This window comes from Charadrius vociferus, unplaced genomic scaffold (genome assembly GCF_000708025.1).
Source record: "Charadrius vociferus isolate BGI_N301 unplaced genomic scaffold, ASM70802v2 scaffold304, whole genome shotgun sequence".
Taxonomy (NCBI): domain Eukaryota; kingdom Metazoa; phylum Chordata; class Aves; order Charadriiformes; family Charadriidae; genus Charadrius; species Charadrius vociferus.
In genome coordinates this window covers 98,141-115,750 of record NW_009648042.1, presented here as the reverse complement: position 1 = coordinate 115,750, position 17,610 = coordinate 98,141, and the positions used below count along the sequence as shown (strand labels likewise).

At 39.8% G+C, this 17,610-nt stretch overlaps 1 protein-coding gene across 1 annotated transcript; it reads left to right on the top strand.

Annotated features, from left to right (window-relative positions):
• The first annotated feature begins 7,463 nt into the window (after positions 1-7,463).
• KIAA1551 (KIAA1551 ortholog) lies at positions 7,464-15,050 on the top strand. The gene is made up of 3 exons (XM_009883628.1): positions 7,464-12,864; positions 13,591-13,665; positions 14,884-15,050. The coding sequence occupies exons 1-3, from the start codon at positions 7,464-7,466 to the stop codon at positions 15,024-15,026; spliced, it is 5,619 nt and encodes a 1,872-aa protein (XP_009881930.1). The 3' UTR covers positions 15,027-15,050.
• Positions 15,051-17,610: the final 2,560 nt, after the last annotated feature.

Sequence of the window (17,610 nt, the reverse complement as noted above, 5' to 3'; positions counted from 1 at the left end):
TTGCCTGTGATTTTCAGACAAAACCCACCCTGTGAGCCAGAATATTGGCTGCCCCATTTGGAGGGAGACTATATTGACTCCAGAATTCAAACCCATAAATTACATTTGTGTATGTCCACAACAAATGGTGTATCGTATGGACAAAGCTCACCGCTATATGAACCATGTTTATTGGGACATTTAGGGAATCTATGTAATGGACAATCTTGCCTAAAAGCTTAGATATATTTGTAGAAGTTGGTGCTAAGCATCTTTGTATAGTAACAGATGATCAAAATATTACAAGAATGTATAATTAAACTACTCCATTTCCAGGGTGCTTTAGAAATGTATCCTATCTCATTTGACATGGGCAGATGTATACCTTTCTTTTGGTGCTTGAAGAACAACTAAACATGTATTGACACCCCCAAAGTTTAGATCTTGGTGCAATTATCTTATCCCTGACTCCATTGAAAACCATCATGGAGCCATCAGAACATTTGTGACGACACCTGGAATGATGAAATAAAACTCTTTCAGACTCTATGATACAGACTGTAGTCACAAAGAATCAACTAATGTCATTAGCTAGCCAGGTGAAAAAAAGAGACTGCGCACCATTGGTGGGACATCTTTACTGGGTATTCACCATCTGCTACCAAAGCGTTGAATTTTCTGATACATCCTCTTGTAATATTGTTAGTTATCATCATTATTATTATCTTATGTAATTGTTATATATGGTATCGTATCAAATGTGTAGAGCGAATGTATTGGGCTCTTCCAAAGGAGTCATGATCTTAACTCACGAGTCAAAGGACCAATTGACATAAAAAGGCCTAAACCATAGGCCTTGCACCAAAGTTGACTTCTGAATGAACCTACAAGTTTACTCCTGACTGAACCTCCTGACCAGCATCATATCAGCATGAAATATGACCGTGGCGACAACCCCTGGAAACAGTAGAAGATAGGAGTAGAAACTTTTAAACCAAAGCCAGGAAACAAACTCCTTGGACACGCCCGGGATCCTGGCCAGATCCGGGATGTGCCTGAGTGAGGCAAGCCAATCCACCAGATGTTTCCATGTATTTTGACATACAGATTTGTTTGTTAAACTGTATATGAGCAGGACCCTCTCACAGCAAAGACTGAGACGTCATCTATGAGTGGACAGACTGTGTAGGACTTCCCAGTTTCTGGGAGTGGTTCTCTGATCCTTCGCTGTGATGGGGCTCCCCAGCTAAAGCACGGATCTGGATGATGGTAAAGTATCAGGGCAATTGCTGATGTCTCTTCCTTAATCACTATAATTAACTCTATGCAGTAATGATTAGGTGCATTATCTTGCTTAAAACAAGTGTTTAATATCTGGCTAAAACAGTGTTGTTAACTCACCAGTGTATTGGCGACTGCTGAGCAATGCTTGCACAGTGTCAAGTCCTCTTCTTTCCCACTCTGTCCCCCCAGCAAGTGGGGTGAGAGTGGGCAAGAGGCTGGGAGGGGACACAGCCAGGACAAGTGACTCAGGCTGGCAAAAGGGGATATTCCATACAGGATAACCCCATGCTCACTAATAAAAACAGGTGGAGGAAGAAGGGGAATTTGGCTTCCAAGGTGGCTCTTGCTCAGAGACTAGCTGGGCATCGGTCTGCTTGTGGGAGGTGGTGAGTGATTTCCTTTGTGTTGCTTGTTTCCACCCCTGACCTCCCCTTTCCTTTACCTCAAACTACCTTTATCTCAACCCTTGAGTTTTCTCACTTCTTTGTTCTTCCAGTTTCCTCTCCTGTCCTGCTTGGGGTGAGTGAGTGGCTGCATGAGTCCTTGGCTGCTGGCTGAGGTCAGCCTACCGCAAGCCCTGCTACAGTTACATCAGAGGAGTCGAGCTGCTCCCATGGAGCTATCCTGATAGGTAGCTGGGGGGAGGCCAGCCCTATATTGGCTGTCACACTGGTAGATAAGAGGTTTTGCTGACAACAGTTCAAATCAGGGTAGAATGCTAGATTCCTCCTCATCAGTGGACCTGGATGAAGTAAACGTCAATGCTTTAGAAAAGCACTGAGGTCTGCTGGTGGCTCTTTCTCCAGAGTGATCAAAGAATCTTCCACAGAGTTGACTTTGATGTCCTGAATTTATATTACTAGTCTCCTGGTCCCAGTGTTACATGGGTCACCCAATCAAATACTCCTTATTTGTCATCATTCCTTTTATCTCCCGTGACTGTTTACTTCCTCATGGTACTTTTGGGTTACTAATCTCCAGGTGAATATTGTGTACTTCTTTCTACTAATCATACTTAAGGTCAGTCTGTTAGCAGGAGCAAATGTGTGCGGTGTTACCTAGTGGAGGATAGAGACCATGACTGTGCAAGCATTATAGTGTGTTTTTTTTAATAGCCAAAACACTACAGTATACAATTGCAATAAAAAAACTGCACAAATACAGTAGTGTGTGGTTATGGAAAACTATGTGGTAGAGAACTATTCTGTTAATGTAGTTTATTCAAGAATGAAGCAGTTTATTGAGAACATGTAATTAACTAGCAGTCACTCAACTGTATCTTCAGAAGGAAAATTGGTAATATAACAAATAAACCACAGAATGCGACACTTGAAAAGATGTTAAGCATCTACAGTTCCTGGAAGCACCCACTGTTTCAAAGCACCCTTTTTTTTATCTCGGGAAGTTCTAATCTCTCCTGTGACATGCATCCCTCTCCACCTTGTAACCCTGATGTATAGGTTACAAGCACAAGCCCTCTTCTTGCAGGTTGCTCCAGTTTTATGTGAGCATTTACTTTACCTATAACCTCCTGATCCCATGCTGGTGAGGAGGTATCCCTTGAGTTCGCATGCGCACAGCTGAGGTGTGCGTCCCTACTTGTTGCGCTCTGCACAGTCAGTCTTGTAGCTGGGTACAGGCAGGGCTCTTTACAGAATCTGATGAAGAGTGCTCTGTCTGGCACAGGTAGAGGTTGTGATGTTGGCACGGTGACTTTGGGCAGTGTCACACATCTTGACTACTGCTGTTTCCTCTCCCAAGATGTTTCCCTCTTGTTAAAAATGTCACACTTCTTTTATACTTCTGTTTAATTCTTTTTTGTTTCAAAAGTGTCTTTGAACTTCTCCAGTTACTGTTTAATCCAGGTGATGATTGTATTCCTCTTCAACACTATCAGTTGGTGGTTGATTACCATCTTCCCTTTAGACTTGATCAATTTTGGGCAGCTAAACTAGTCTTTGGCACATGCGCACATACAGAATGCACACTTGCATTCTGACCTTACCAGGTATAGCTATCCTGCCCATTTTTCAGGGGTTGACTATAGGAGCAACCCCAGAATAAGTTCTCCTAGCCTGTTATGGTCCACAAGATCCTATTGGCCCTTAAGAGACCATGCTTATGGCGTGGGGGCTGCAGGAACACCGATCCTGCATAGCCTGGAGAAGGACGTTTCCCTCCATAACTTGAAGATCCCCACCACCTGAAAAATCAATGTTGTGATCCTCTGCTGCTGGTCTTAGCCCACAGTTGGTGAGCTATCTTTTTCTACCCTTTAATTTCAGCAAGCTATTGCCTTCTGCATTTGCTCATTCCATTTGAACTGGTTGTCCATGTTCCCTAGTGAATCATAGAAACTGATTGACAAGTGAGTAGTTTACCTGATGATCATCATGCAGGTGTCTTACCTGCTGTCTTGCTGTGTTTGCCGTTTAACCAAAAGGCTAAATACATTAATGCTAAATACATTAATGCTAAATTAGCAGTTTGGTTACTGCTGAGCTGTTCTCTGCAGAAATGGTAAGTGTTTGCAAAGGGTTGGCCAGTTAATGTCTAGTCTTAGCACAGTAGTTCCCACACCATGGTTCTGCAGCTTCCTGCTGCATTTCTGTTAATTTGCTCTTCCAACAACTTGTAAGGTAAGGGATGTAACCTCCTGAGTCTTTACTCCATATTCTGCTATCCTCTTGACTGGTGACATTGAGCTGGTTTTGGGTGTGCTTTCTATACCTTCTAGGAGTCAGCTGTTACTGTGATCTTGGTTTGCCTGTCACAAGTCAAACAACTTTGCTGAGTCTTATGCTCTCCCTGTGTTTGCCCTGTTCAGGTGTTTTCTGGCTGCAATGTGCAGGTGTACAGACTTTAATGTAAAATTACAGACTTCAGTGAATGAAGTATTAAATCTTTGCTGGAATGTCTTACCCAATCCAATAGATCAAAAGCCTGTAACACTTATTTTCTGGGTTTTAGGCTTCATTTCTTTTCCTCTGTATGTGTTTTCCTAGAGGAGGGCTTCAAAGGAGTAATCAATAACAAACATTGCCAATAAAAATTGAGGTCTTCCCTATGAGAAATGAATTTAGGTGTTTATGTAGGTTAAGGATATTAGAAAACTGGAAGAAACATAGCTTTCCACTGTTTGTATGTATTTTTTTTTTGATGTATTTTTCCCTAGATTAGAAACTCATAACAGTTGAGCTTAGTGGTCTTTATATAGATGGCCCAAATTCCCCTCAAATCTCTCTGAAGTAAACATGAGGTGTCTCCACAGAGTGATTCAGGGACATTACATAAGACAGAGGCCAGAGATGTGCCTAAAACTGTCTGATAGAGAAGTCTAGGTGTAGGTGTTATAGTGGCAGGATAGATTTGTTGAAGGCCTGTGCTGTTACTCCTATGTTCAATGGGGGTATCTCTCCATTCCCTTTCTGTGCGCCATCAGTGAAGAACTGGCAGTTGCCTGTGTAGTAGTTGTGGATGGTTTCTGAGACTTGTGGTGTCCTGGTTCTGGCAGGGATGGGGTTAATTTCGCTAAGGATCTGGCAAGGAACACAGGTATTCCATACCATGGGAGCCATTCGAATCTATAGGGGGCAGCTGGCTGGGGAGGGGGCAGGAAGACACTGCTTGGAGCCAGCTGGGGCTTCCTGGGTCCAGTTGGTGAGCCGTGGTACCGTAACTGCATTTGTACGTTCCTCTGTCTGCAGTGGTGGTTTTCTCTTTCCTTTGCTGTTCTGTTAAACTGCCTTCACCTCAACACACGAGTTTTGCCTTTTTCTTCGAATTTTCCCTCACAGCTGTGGGGGTTGAGTGAGCAGCTGGTGGTTCTTTGTTGCCTGCTGAGGCTAAAACCATATGTGGTCAAGGTGAGAAAGTAGCAGGTGAAGGAGTGAAACAGGCATGTGCGAGGAATAGGCTTCTCTTTGTCTTTGACTCTTGTACTGATACTGATCTTCTCAAATGTTCTTCCCAAGACAAGTGCTTTCTGCAAAATGCCACTTTTTAAAGTAGCATATTTTGTTGTATTAAAGTTATAAAAAAAATTAAGTTTGTGATCACAGTTTGAAACATAATTTTCTTAATCCATCTAATAATGATGATGAACTAAAATGCTACTGATAGAGTTGATAGCAGAACCATTGTTTAGTTTAAGCCATATGTCTATAACTTTGGCCATTGTGTAAGATGCTTAAACAGGAAACGATTGCTTAGCTTAAGCCATATATCTACAACCTTGGCCATTGTGTAGATGTTTAAACAGGAACTAACAGAAGGAACTTGCTGAGAAAGTAGAACAGTAATGGCTGATCTTGCTAAAGGAACCGCAGTGAGCCGGTTTTGGAGAAAAAGTGAAAAGGGTGAAGACAACATACGGCCTTCATCCTCAAGACCCCGGCCCACGACCACCAGGAGGAACTGTGTGTGCGCAGCTGGGAGAAGTTAAAGGTGGAGACTATGGAAATGATCTCTTGGAACTCATTAGAATAAAGACTGCCTTTTCAGGGAAAGGTTATGAATATGTATAGGCATTTATGATTATGTAACATTTTGCTGCATAAATGCAAGGTGGACTGCCGCGATAGGCGCACGCAATTTGGTGGGACACCCCCCCGTGTTGCCCAGCGCTGAACAAACATACCTACTTTACAACTTTCAAAGTTGTGGAGTCTGATTTCCACAAGTCAGTTCTCCTCACTTTTATGGTGTTGAGAGTGACAAGAATTGGATTTGACTCCTGACTAAGTTGTGCTTTGCATGTAGTCAAAGGTTCTCTGTATAGCAAGGATTTTACAGTTACTACTAGTTGGCATCTTAGTCTTGTTTTCATATCTCAGTCGTGTTTCTGTAGCGTATAAATGTCTTAAATTTCTTCAGCAGTTATCTAATTCAAGAACATGTTTATTTTATCCCCTGATTATTTTTCAGAAAATACCCAGTGTAACATTGGCAGTCTGAAATCTTTAGCTTGGATGCAAAAGTCTGTTTTCTCACCGAAGTTTCCTGCATTGCTGTAAGTATTGCCTTAATAGTATTGTTGATGACTTTTACGAATTTCATATGTGACTTTGTTGTCCTGTTTTATTTTGATATTGGTGTCCTTTGAGAGCAGAGAAAGTAAAAGAGAGAGTGAAGGAAGATAGAGCTGCCTTTGAATCTTTGAAAGTGAGGTGTTTGTTCTGTCCTAGGTGAGTTTGACCATACTGAAAGGAACTTACCAAGATGCAAACTGCATTCATGCTTGTAGATTGTCTTAGGTTTTTTGCACTTTTCCATTTTTGAAGAAAATAGTGTTTGATTTCAAAGATGTTGTCTCTAACAACTTCCCAGAGGTTATTCGGAAGTAATATGCTCACCCAGTTGGGCTTGTTGGTAAACAGTGTGAATTCTGGAATACAACACGAGGAGCTAGAGATATGTGACTTTGTACCTCCTAGAGGTGCACTTACTGCAATAGCAGAGGTGATGATGTCATCTCCATGCTTCGTGCTGAGTAAGTTAATGCTACCATACAGAATTAGAGGTGGTTTGCTTGTAGCTACATGCGCTGTTAATTAGAGTCACAGACTGATGTTTCTCAAGAATTAGTAACGGCCCACAGTGTTAGGCAAGAGCAAATGACAGGTAAAATAAAAACAAGGGGGGCACATTAATTTGGGTTCAGTAAAGATCTCTCATAATAATTTTCTCCTTCCTTTTGTTGTATTTGAAGTTATAATAGAAGTCCAGTCATCTTATATGAAAACTCTGACATTTATTATGTTCTGTAGGTGATTCTTATGCTCAGCTCTTAAGCATTGCTTATTGTATCATTATACAAATACACTGGGTTTTTTCCATTGTTTTTTGGATGAGAAGGTAAGTACAGCAATATATCGTTAAATTAAAAAGTTGGATGACAATAGAATTAGAAGAATAACGTGGGAATTTTCTTATTCATTAGTCAATAGAATTGTTACTTGTTGCTCTGTCTTTTTGTACCTTAACTGTGTTTTGGGAAATAATTTATGCAACTTGTCCATGGGATGTGCCAGTGGAGTTGCTGTTCTACCTAGCAATTTAAGTTCAATGGTTCTGTTCATAATGCATTGCAAATCACTTCTTGGTAAGTGAAATAAGTTTTGATCAAAAGATTAAGGTTTGATTTTTATTATTTTTTTAGCATTTTGGGTTTTGGCTGAAGAAAAAGAAATCAAGAAAAGATGGACTGGAATGCAAGACCACTCCAGAATGCTGATGCAAAGAAGAACCTGCAAAGTGAAGAAGCATGTTACACTCAGGTGTTCTCTAATGCACATACTTTTCCTCAGACAAATGCCTGTTCCTCTAAAACTTCATGCACTTATGCTGGAAATAACCAAATGATGTATCTGCCAACTAGCACTGTTACCTTCCCTCTTGTAAGTGCTGAAGGGTTCAGAACTTCAGATCAGGCCATACCAGGAGCATCTGTAACTGGTAATGATATTTTTGTCTCGAAATACTCAGTTGATAGACATCCACCATCTTACGTACCAATAATTCCGAAACCTCCCAATCAGACATCGCGTTTGCGGGCAGCGATCACTCAGACTTCTTGGCCAAACTCTAATACCTCCACTTATTCCCTTAGAAAGTTACCTCCCCTGTCTTCTCAAATGAATGCTGGAAATCATGGGAGGAATGTACTTTGGGAACCCCAGTATGTCACCACAAACAGTTACACTGCGCAGCCGCAAATACCGCAGCAAAATTCTATGAGAACTACAATATTATATCAAAGTAACATTCATTCCCAGAATAATTCTGTGTCTGTTGGTACCTCTGGGCAACATGTCCAAACCCAGGTATATCATCCCAACACTCAATTTAAAGTTTTACACTCACTGAATCATAATACTGCAGCAAATGTACAGCTGCTACAGTATGGACCGAGTCAGGTGGAGTCTGAAGCTCCTAGCGCATGTTCTGCGCCATCTTTGTTGCCTCCCAACTGTGATTCAAGAGGTGCAGCACAGTCTTCAATAGGGATACCACAGGCAGTTCAAAATGTGCCTAGTGGATACACCCTTAGCCAACAGAGGCACCCATCAGATCCAAAAAATGCTTCTGGTTTTAACAGTGTTCAACAACACTGTCAGAAACAGCAATCTGGAGAAGTCAGTCAATCAGTTAGGAATGCCTGTAATTCAAGTGGAAATGTGGCAGCAAATCAGCCTTTTAATGAAACGTCTGTGCCGTCCCCTGGTATTCCCAAAGAACTGTATGATATTGTGCAAGAAATGGAAACTCTTTCTTCAATGGCTGCTTCAAAGCCACTGAGTGATCCTGCTTCGGTTCAGGAAAGCCAGACTAGTAGTTTAATGAATGGACCTGTTAATTCTCAGATTTCTTCAGCAGCAGCAGATAGAAGAACAATTACAAAGGACACACTAGCTTGGGAAGCTCAAAGGCTGCTTGCTATTAAAAAAAAATGTGTCCTGCTTGAAAGGATACATCATCATAGAAGAAAACTCTTAGCAGCTTCAGGACATGACAAAAGTACCCCCCCACTTCCTCCAAGTTATCAAAGTACTCTTGCTAATTGTCTTCCGTGGGTGCCCAGCCAAAATGTACCACCTTCGCCATCTGAAACAGCGATGACAGAGAGTCAAATAATTAATTCTTTACCTGAAGAAAGAAATAACAAAAACATAGCCAATGCTGATAACAGAGGATTAGAGGTGACTCAAAGTAACCCTCAGGTGGAGCAGGGAAGCCCTTCATCAAGCTGTGCTCCTATTCCCTCTCAGAGCAAACTCCCAGCTCAATTAAATAATCCTCAGAGCACTCCCATCTCAGAACAAAGCGATGCATATGCCTTGGCCTCTTCTCAAAAAATTGTGACATCCTTGAATAATGCTTCAAGTTTTAATCAAGTGGATAGCTCCATCAAAATTGCGTCAAAGAACGTGCCAGCCAATGCCAAGAACTCATCGTTTCTTCAGTTTGTATTGAGCAGCACAAATATACTGAAAGAGAAGACAGCTGGTGCTACTGCTGATAAAATACTAACTAGTCTCCTGTGTGGTGAAAAACCACTGCTAGATACATCTGTCTCGGGTGGAAGCTTGCTAAAAGACACTAGTGAGAAGAATGTAGAAAGTTTGAAAGGTGACCAGGCATTTATGGTTCACACAAACTCTCCTGTATCAGAAACAATCGAATCTGGTGAAGCTAAATTCCAGACTGATGTAGCTCAGAAAAAAACACCTTGTACTGAAAATACCTCTTTCAAACAGAGCAATTGTAGTTACTCTGTGGAAGAGCTAACTGCATGCCTGGGTTTGTGGAGAAAGCATCCGTTGGAATCTGTAAGTGTGCAAAATAGCCAGTCAAATGAAAGCCCCACAGCAAATCAGATTTCACCTTACAGCCAAAACACAAAAAATAGAGAACAAAATAACCTTCAGGTTAGTACAGATGAAGCAGTTTTGCCTGTAACAACTGCTTCTGTAGGACAAAAACTTGATACATTGAATTGCAATTTGATAAAAAGTTTTGAACTGCAAGTTGCAGTTGTCTCTCCTTTAGTACTTTCTGAACAGAGAACACAGAGTGAACAGGTAGACAAATGTCCAACATCTGCAGGTAAAACCTATCCAGTGATTGACTCAGGAAGCACATGTAGCTTGCAAGAAGAGGAGAAAAATGGTTTAAGTGTGGTAAATACCGAAAAAGGAACAATAGAAACTGCTCAGTTGTCACCCAGTGATTGTGTTCTGGTACAGAAAGTGGACTCACAATTGCAACAGACCAAATTAGCTGATGGAAATAGAATAGTAAAAAACAGTGTGAGTGCAAATGATTCATATGATGAAAACCGAAGGAAAGTTAATCAATCAGCACAAGATACCCGAGAAAACCTGCAGCTTGGATTACAAAACAAGCCTTCTCTTTCTAAATTGGGCATAAATTTTTCTAGTCAAGTCTTTCAAGAAGGTGTAAGAGACCATAAAGACAAGCAAGCTGTGTTAGAGACAGGAGATAAATCCACAGCTGTGTTGGAAGAACAGATGTTCTGTATTTCTAGTGTGTGTTCTCTTGTTGAAGGTGATACATTTTATAATCCACAAATAGCAAGTATATTCAGGTCAGTCCCTGAAACACATGCATTAAATGATACCTCATCAGAAGGAAATGCATCTGATCCAAGGCAAAAGGAGCAACGGCAGGACTTGGATACTGCTGAGCTGAGCAGTAACACTCGCCGAAGAGACAACCTGCTGCAAAAGATGTTGGAAGAATCATCAAGCTGCATGAGTAAAGAAGGTAAGATTTTGGATGGTATCACAACTAGTCATTTGGAGAAGGAAAGCAGTGGCGATCCTCTTAAAACAATTTCTGCCTCAGAACAAATAATGTCATTCAATGAATCTTTCAAGCATCCTGAAAATGATTTGGAAATTCTTGCTAGTATAAACCAGGAGTTAGCTCAAAATTCACTAGATCTTTCAATCGGTCTCACCACTGAAACAAATGTGTTCACTGTTCCAAGAGACAACAGAAAAGAAAATTACATGTCCAGTAAAAGTAACACAGAAAAAGAGATGAACCTTTTGGGAGCAGAACCTATTAAATGCCTAAACAATCAGCTGTCTGAACTAGTGAAAGAGTTTCCATATGGCATTGAAGGTGCTGATATGCTAACAAAAGAACGAGTTCAAAATGATTCTGTGGCTGAGCGGATGGAGAATCAACCTGAAAAAGAGACTCAAATTTGTGACAAGAACACTAGCTTGAAGGACCCAGTAGATCACATAAAAATTGCAGTGTTAAGCTCTGATCAGATGCAAGAACTGTTGCCTGAACACAACTGGTGTTCCTCCAGTGACAGCAAGAGGGTAGCGAGTCAACAGTCAGAAGAGGCTTCAGCTGAGAAGGAGAACCTTGAAGGCAGTGTTCGGCCTAGTCAGAGCCTATGTGAGAAAGAAAAAAAAAACCCCAAAACCTCCACCCCCCCACAAAAAAATAATAAATACTGTTCTTTAATGGGCTGGCTATCTGGAGCATGTTTAACACCACAGTGCCCCTGTGAATTTGTAACTTCCGGTTCAGAGAAAAATGGTGATCAGCTTTCAGAAGCTGAAAATACGAGCTCTGCAGAGAAACAAAAAAACAGCAGTGAATCTGATGTCGTAGTGAAGAACAACTGTGCAATGGAAAACCTGCCAATTTCTGAAAAAATGTCAAGCAGCATTAGTAAAAATAAAAAAGATAGTTGCAAATACACCTCTGTAATGAACAAAAAAGCTAGGCCAAAGGTGAATAATGAATGCAAACCACTTACAACACAACAGGAAAAAATAGGACCACTTAATTCCTCTGAAAACCAGGATGTTGATAAATCTAAAAGGAGCAGTTGGAAGGAAGAGATACAAGTCGACAGAGGAAGTCCATTGTTTGGCAAAGAATTTCATTCTGACAAAAAAGAACATCAGACAGTCTCAGAAGAATTGTCAGAGAAAGCTGGTCATACAGATGCAGACAACATGACAAAGTTATCCGAAAAGAAGAAGAGAGTTTTCAAAATGGAGTCCTTTTCAAAAGATAAAACCAAAACAGGTTTGGCCGTGAAATCCAAGAGAGACATTCACAAATGTAGAAGGTCAGGAACTGTTGAAATTAAGCACACTAAAGTCAATCAACGACAAAAAATTAAAACTGGTGAAGAGAACTCAGGTGAAGAACAGAACTGTAGGAAACAAAAGGAGATCCTTGGGCAAGGTGCAGGAATTAACATCAAAGAGAAAGCCAAGTTATCATCAGAAGTAGAACATAAAAAGCTGAAAGGTTATTGTGCTGATGCTATAAAGTTCCCAAATTTTGGCACTGTAGACTTAAAGTCAAGAAACCAAAAATATTCTCAGCATAAATCTATGAAAGTTCATTCTTCACAAGAGCAGTTGTACAAACGGAAGAGGAAGGAAAATATGATTGGGAAGAGAGACCCTAAGAAAACAAAGGTGGAAGAGGAAAGACTTAAACAATCTGAAGCAAAGAATTCCAAGCAGCTTTCACATAATTGCATGATAAATACCGACAAAGCTAAAAAATTGAATGGAGAAAATGGCTGGAAACCAAAGAGTTCATTAGCAGATCGCTCTGTGCTTAAACTACAGAGAAAAAGAGCTCAATCTTCTACCATCTCTAAAACCTACTTTTCTAACAAAGAGAGACGTCTGGATGGTCAAAACAAAGACAAGTGCTCTGAGAAAATGTTTCCTGATAAAAATCTGCTGTACTTAAATAGAAGAAATAATAGATTAAAATTGCATCTTCAAAAGGAACCAAAAAAACACTACCTTAACAGAGTTGCATTTAAACGTACAGCACAGGAACGCATATATCTGACAAAATTGGAGACGTCACCTGTCAGACCTGTCTGGCATCTAAAGCCCAAAGCGTCACAAAACAGTCCAGATGCGAAAAGAGATGCTTCTGTCTTAGAAGTTGAGAAATCACGCAAACTGGAAGTACTTGAATTCAAGCTGTGTCCAGAGATACTGTTCAGAAATCCAACCACTGATGAAGAAAGCTCAGCTGCAAAGAATTCCCTGGAGACAGAGAAAGCCATTGTGGCAGGTATGATGCTATCTTGATTATTGATTTGCAAGTAAATCAGTTTGCAAGTAAAAAGTACGCACTCCTTTTTAAATTCATGTTACGCAAAACTATAGACAGTGAAAATGTGGGACTCTGAAGGTTGAAATAGCTTAGCTAGCTTTCTGACAGACTGTAGCTGTGTCTTAAGCTGAAAAAGAGCATGAGACTGACTTTTCCTTCAATTTAATGTTTTATTCCTTTTTCTTAAGTTTTACGGAATAAAGTTAGAGTAGTTTAGAGCGTGGTCGTTCCAAGTAACTTCACGAGAAGGCTTTCTAACCTACTTGTAGAAGATAGCTTGGCTTGTTCGTAGAAAGCAAATAGTTACCAAAGGTGATATGATTTCTATTCAGCATTCACTTGGTTGTGTATAAATCTGACTGAGTAGCCAGACATATCCTGCACACAGTCTCTGTAACCTTTGCCATCTTTGCTTTAAGCTACCTTTTTTCTCCTCTTCTTCCTTATCCCCAATCTTTTGACATTTTATGTGGTGTGTTTTGAAGCATATTTGTGTCAAATGCTATATTTGATTTTAAATAAAACCAAATCTCAAATTCTACGTAATGGCCCTCGTAGTCATTTTCACACCCCAAAGAAATTTCCTTTTGCATGTGCTAGTATGTGTGGTAGAACTGATGCTGAATAGAGACCAAAACTTGTGATCTAGGAACCTCAAAAACATTTTTAAAGTTTTTTCTTTAGGTGTCAAGAGTAAAAAAGAAGATTGGTTAAAACGTGATACAGCGAAGCAAAAAAAGCTGGAAGAGATCTCTACAGGTGAAATGACTTCTGATTATCCATTTTGAAATATAAGTTAAATACTCTTTGCTTGGCTTTAAGTGTTCCTTTACAGTAGCAAATCTTAATAAGGTGTTTTAACTTATTCTTTACTAGCTCTGCTGCTGAAAAGGGTACTGTAGAGTAGACATATGGGTTTCAAAGATTTGTGGAGATTTCTTTTGCCATAAGAATATGCTGTTGGAGATTGTTGGAATTTTCCTGTATACATATGTGCAGTTGAATTGGAGGTAGCACTGGTGACAAGATTCAAGTACAGTTTTGTACTTGAAGACCTTGAAAGACCAAGCTAGCCTTTTCCCACTTTAAAATGTAGGAAGTGATGTAACAAAATCTAGTGTGAGACTATAAAAACAGAAAGTAATTTTTTGTTTGTTTTGTTTTATTTTATTTCATTTTCGCAGTAAGCTGACACTGTCCATACATACACCTGTGCTCACAAGTACTGGGACCTGTGTGTCCCAGTAGTCTGGACAGGATTACTGGTATGACACACAGAGGAAAAGTGGTGCCACTACTACACCTGCTTGTTTCTCTTGATTGGAAAATTACTTTTGGGATGGTTTTTTGTACCCTTTAGGAGTCAACAGTTACACCATCGGCATCTTTCATCTCATGATCTTGGTTGTTTCATCCCTTGTAAATCTTGGGTGAGGTTGCTCCTTTCTGTCTTTGTTTCTTTGCTTTAGGTATCTTTCTAGCTATAGTCTTGTTTTCCTGCTGGTCTAACAGGAAGCAAAATGGTGCATTCAGCATGCTGTAACCTTGTTGCCATCCTCCTCTTAGCAGAGTGCAAGTCTTCTGCTGGCAAGTTATCTGTGTTGTGGTCTTTATGCAAGCAATACATTTTGCAGTGTTCACATCTTTTATTGCTGTTGAACGTGTCCATGGCTATTGGTGTCTGCCATTCTTTTAGCCCTTCCTTTTGTTTCCTCTCCTAGTTTCATAAACGCACTTTTTCATTCACACCTTTCTTAATATTCTTTAGAAATCTGTCTTACGAAGACACCTCAACGACCATTTGGAGCTTAAAGATGCATTGGAGATTGATTTAAATCTGAGGTACCTGGTGCTTTAGGAAGGAAGTTTCTGGCATCCTTTTTGATAGTGGGTGGCATTATGTACCACGTGCATAAGGAGTAGAATCATTTGAGACTTAGACTTTTGCTGTAACCTGCTTCTCTGTCTGTCTTTCAGCTGAGGACAGTATTCCACTTGATACAGCTATGCAGATCCTGGATGGAGATGGTGAGGCTCTACACATTCCAATCAAAGACTCAAAAGAGATGTTTCAGACCTACAGGAAAATGTATCTGGAAAAAAAGATGCAAAAGCCTTGATAGCACTCCTGTATTATAGGTCTTATTCAGTGTCACTGGGAAAAAAAATGCCAACACTTAAATGCTTTTTTCTTGTTTACTTCATATTTCTGCATAATTATTAAAAAAAATTTGGAGGGGGTATTGGCAATTTCCCCCCCATTTGCCTCATTTATGAATGATTGAGATCTTATTCTGTATTTATTGCACAAATATGCTTTGGTGCTGAAAATGCCATTGTTTTGTTTCTTTTTGGCATATTTGAGTATTTTTTTTTTTAAGGTATAGGAGTTAGTTGAATCTTGACCAAAAACCCCTCAAACTCATTTAAATTGTCATGGTCTGTTTTCTTTTCTGATTCTGGAAAACTTCTACTTCGCATTGCTGGCAGTAGAAAAATATTCCTGTTGGAAAGGGATTGCAGTGGATTCCCAAGCATTACACTTTTTTTTTTTTTTTAATACTAGTCTGATTGATATGCTTCTGACAAGGCTTTCTATTTTTGTAGAAACTTTATTTTTTTTAAAACTGGGAATATGAATACAAAACCCTCAAATCAAACATACAGATCAGGGGATACCTTGAAGTATTTATGCTGCTACCCAGTTTTCCTACATTTCTTTTGTGGAACTTGTACAAATCGAACTCTTAAGATCTTCATCTGAACATAATGCTGTAAACTGATAGCTGACTGAAGACTTGTCTTTTTTTTTGTTGTTTGTTCGGGGGGTTTTTTTTGTTTGTTTTTGTTTTCTCCTCTCTCTGCTTTCTTTACACTTGAAAGAAAAGTGTGATTGTTGGAAGCGCAGGGAGTTTGAATTCATTCTTGTCTGGACTATGTTGCTCACTTTAGCCAGACTGTAATTAATTTCTTTGTTTATAAAGTTTTAGATAATGTTTGACTACACATTCACTGTGACATAAGAGTTATATTTGTTGCTGGATATCTTTTGTTTAAGCGCCTTTTCATTATTGTTCAGAATTTTTAATTGAATCATATTTTTTTCAGAAATTTGGGACTTTATTCTTTCTATCTGTTTAAACCTTTATACTAAAAGTAAAAACTTTGTAGATATTTCATTGAACAATTTTTATACTTGAAATAAACTTCTGAAGGCTATGCCTTGTTTTTTTTTTTTTTTTTGTTTAAAAGTGTAAAGTTGTGGTTTTAGCATTTAGTTAAATTGGCATTGAAGATATTCCTGTCAATGAAAAGCAGCTTTAAAATAAGTGCCAGATCGTCCTTCTGAAAAGGTTTCATAGTTGCAAGTGTGAACTGGACTCGAGTCCAAGCATTTTCTAATGAACTCTTAACAGCATGTACTTGTACTTCAGAAAACAGGTCAAGAATGTTTTTCTCGTTTTTTCTCTTCAGCATCTCTTTTTATTTTTTTTTTCTCTTTTCCTCTTGCTCTGACTTAAAGTTGGGAATTGGTTGGCATGAGTACTGAAAAAGTGTTCAGTACCACTGCATTCCTGAAAAGATGTATGCTTGTAGGCATCTTGGATGTAATTACCTAGTGGAGCATAACATTATAATTTCCTAGCTCTGGCTGCATGCTGAATTAAAAAATGGCTTTTTTGGTAGAAAGAAGTCCTCCCCTTCCATCATGTGTACATTTTCCTCAAACCAGGGAACTATTTGTGAGGTTTTTAGCTCTCTTCCTATCTGGCACAGCTGTCCTAAAAACTTAATTTTTTTTTATTATTATTTTTTTTTCCTGGCTGGATGCCCAACTAGTAGTCTCTGGGGAATGTTGCCACTGGAGAATTTGTAATAATGTTGGCAGCTCTGAGAAGGCTTTATTTTGCATTTTCTTGGGAGTTTAGCACCTGTACTATACTGCCTGCATTAAGGAAGATTCATTGTAGCCTTAAGTGTACCCAGTATAAACAACTCATAGTTCCTGTCAAGAATTTATTTTGGGTTTTGTTCTGCGTAATGATACATGAAGCTGACTTAAATGCTTGAGTGAATTCTATTCAATAGGAAATTATTCAATCAATTCAGCCGTGACGATTATATTCTAAATATTTGGAGAAGTTTGCTCACTGACCGTGGCACCCAATAAGTGAGAATGCCAGTTTTGAGTCCCAATGGGTACAACTACATCATCTTCCTCTTTTATACCAGGGAGTGAATCTTGGCTCTGTGACCATGTTTATGCGGTGGCTTGTGCCTGAGCTGCGTTGGCATGGCTAGGATCTTTGGGATAGACTGACCACATCCTTTCTGCTTGGTTCATGTGTTGGCTCAGCAGCTGTCCTGTCAGCTTTTGCACTTAAAGTACTTTGCACTTACAGCTGGCCTCTAGCTTGTGCTACGCTTACTGCGTAATCACTGCAGGCACCTGCATACTAAGAGGACTGTGCCAGATGCTCTTAGTTGGTTGTCATTTCTCCTACTCCTTATGGTGCTGACTGAAGCCACGACACTGCAGCAAGCCCTTGACGTTAGACAGGTAAGATGCTGACATCCACCCAGATGTGGCTACTGTGAAAAAACTAGTGCTGTGTTGCTTGAAGTGAACTGACAAACGTGAGCGTGAGGGGATTCAGTAGCACTGAAGGTACCTACCATGGATGTGATGTGGGCCTGTTGGCT

Excerpts from the sequence above, each read along its gene's own strand:
- KIAA1551 (XM_009883628.1), top strand. The coding sequence starts at position 7,464 with ATGGACTGGAATGCAAGACCACTCCAGAATGCTGATGCAAAGAAGAAC. Across the intron at positions 12,865-13,590 it reads AGAGAAAGCCATTGTGGCAG|GTGTCAAGAGTAAAAAAGAA; the intron begins GTATGATGCTAT and ends TTTTTTCTTTAG. Across the intron at positions 13,666-14,883 it reads GCTGGAAGAGATCTCTACAG|CTGAGGACAGTATTCCACTT; the intron begins GTGAAATGACTT and ends TCTGTCTTTCAG.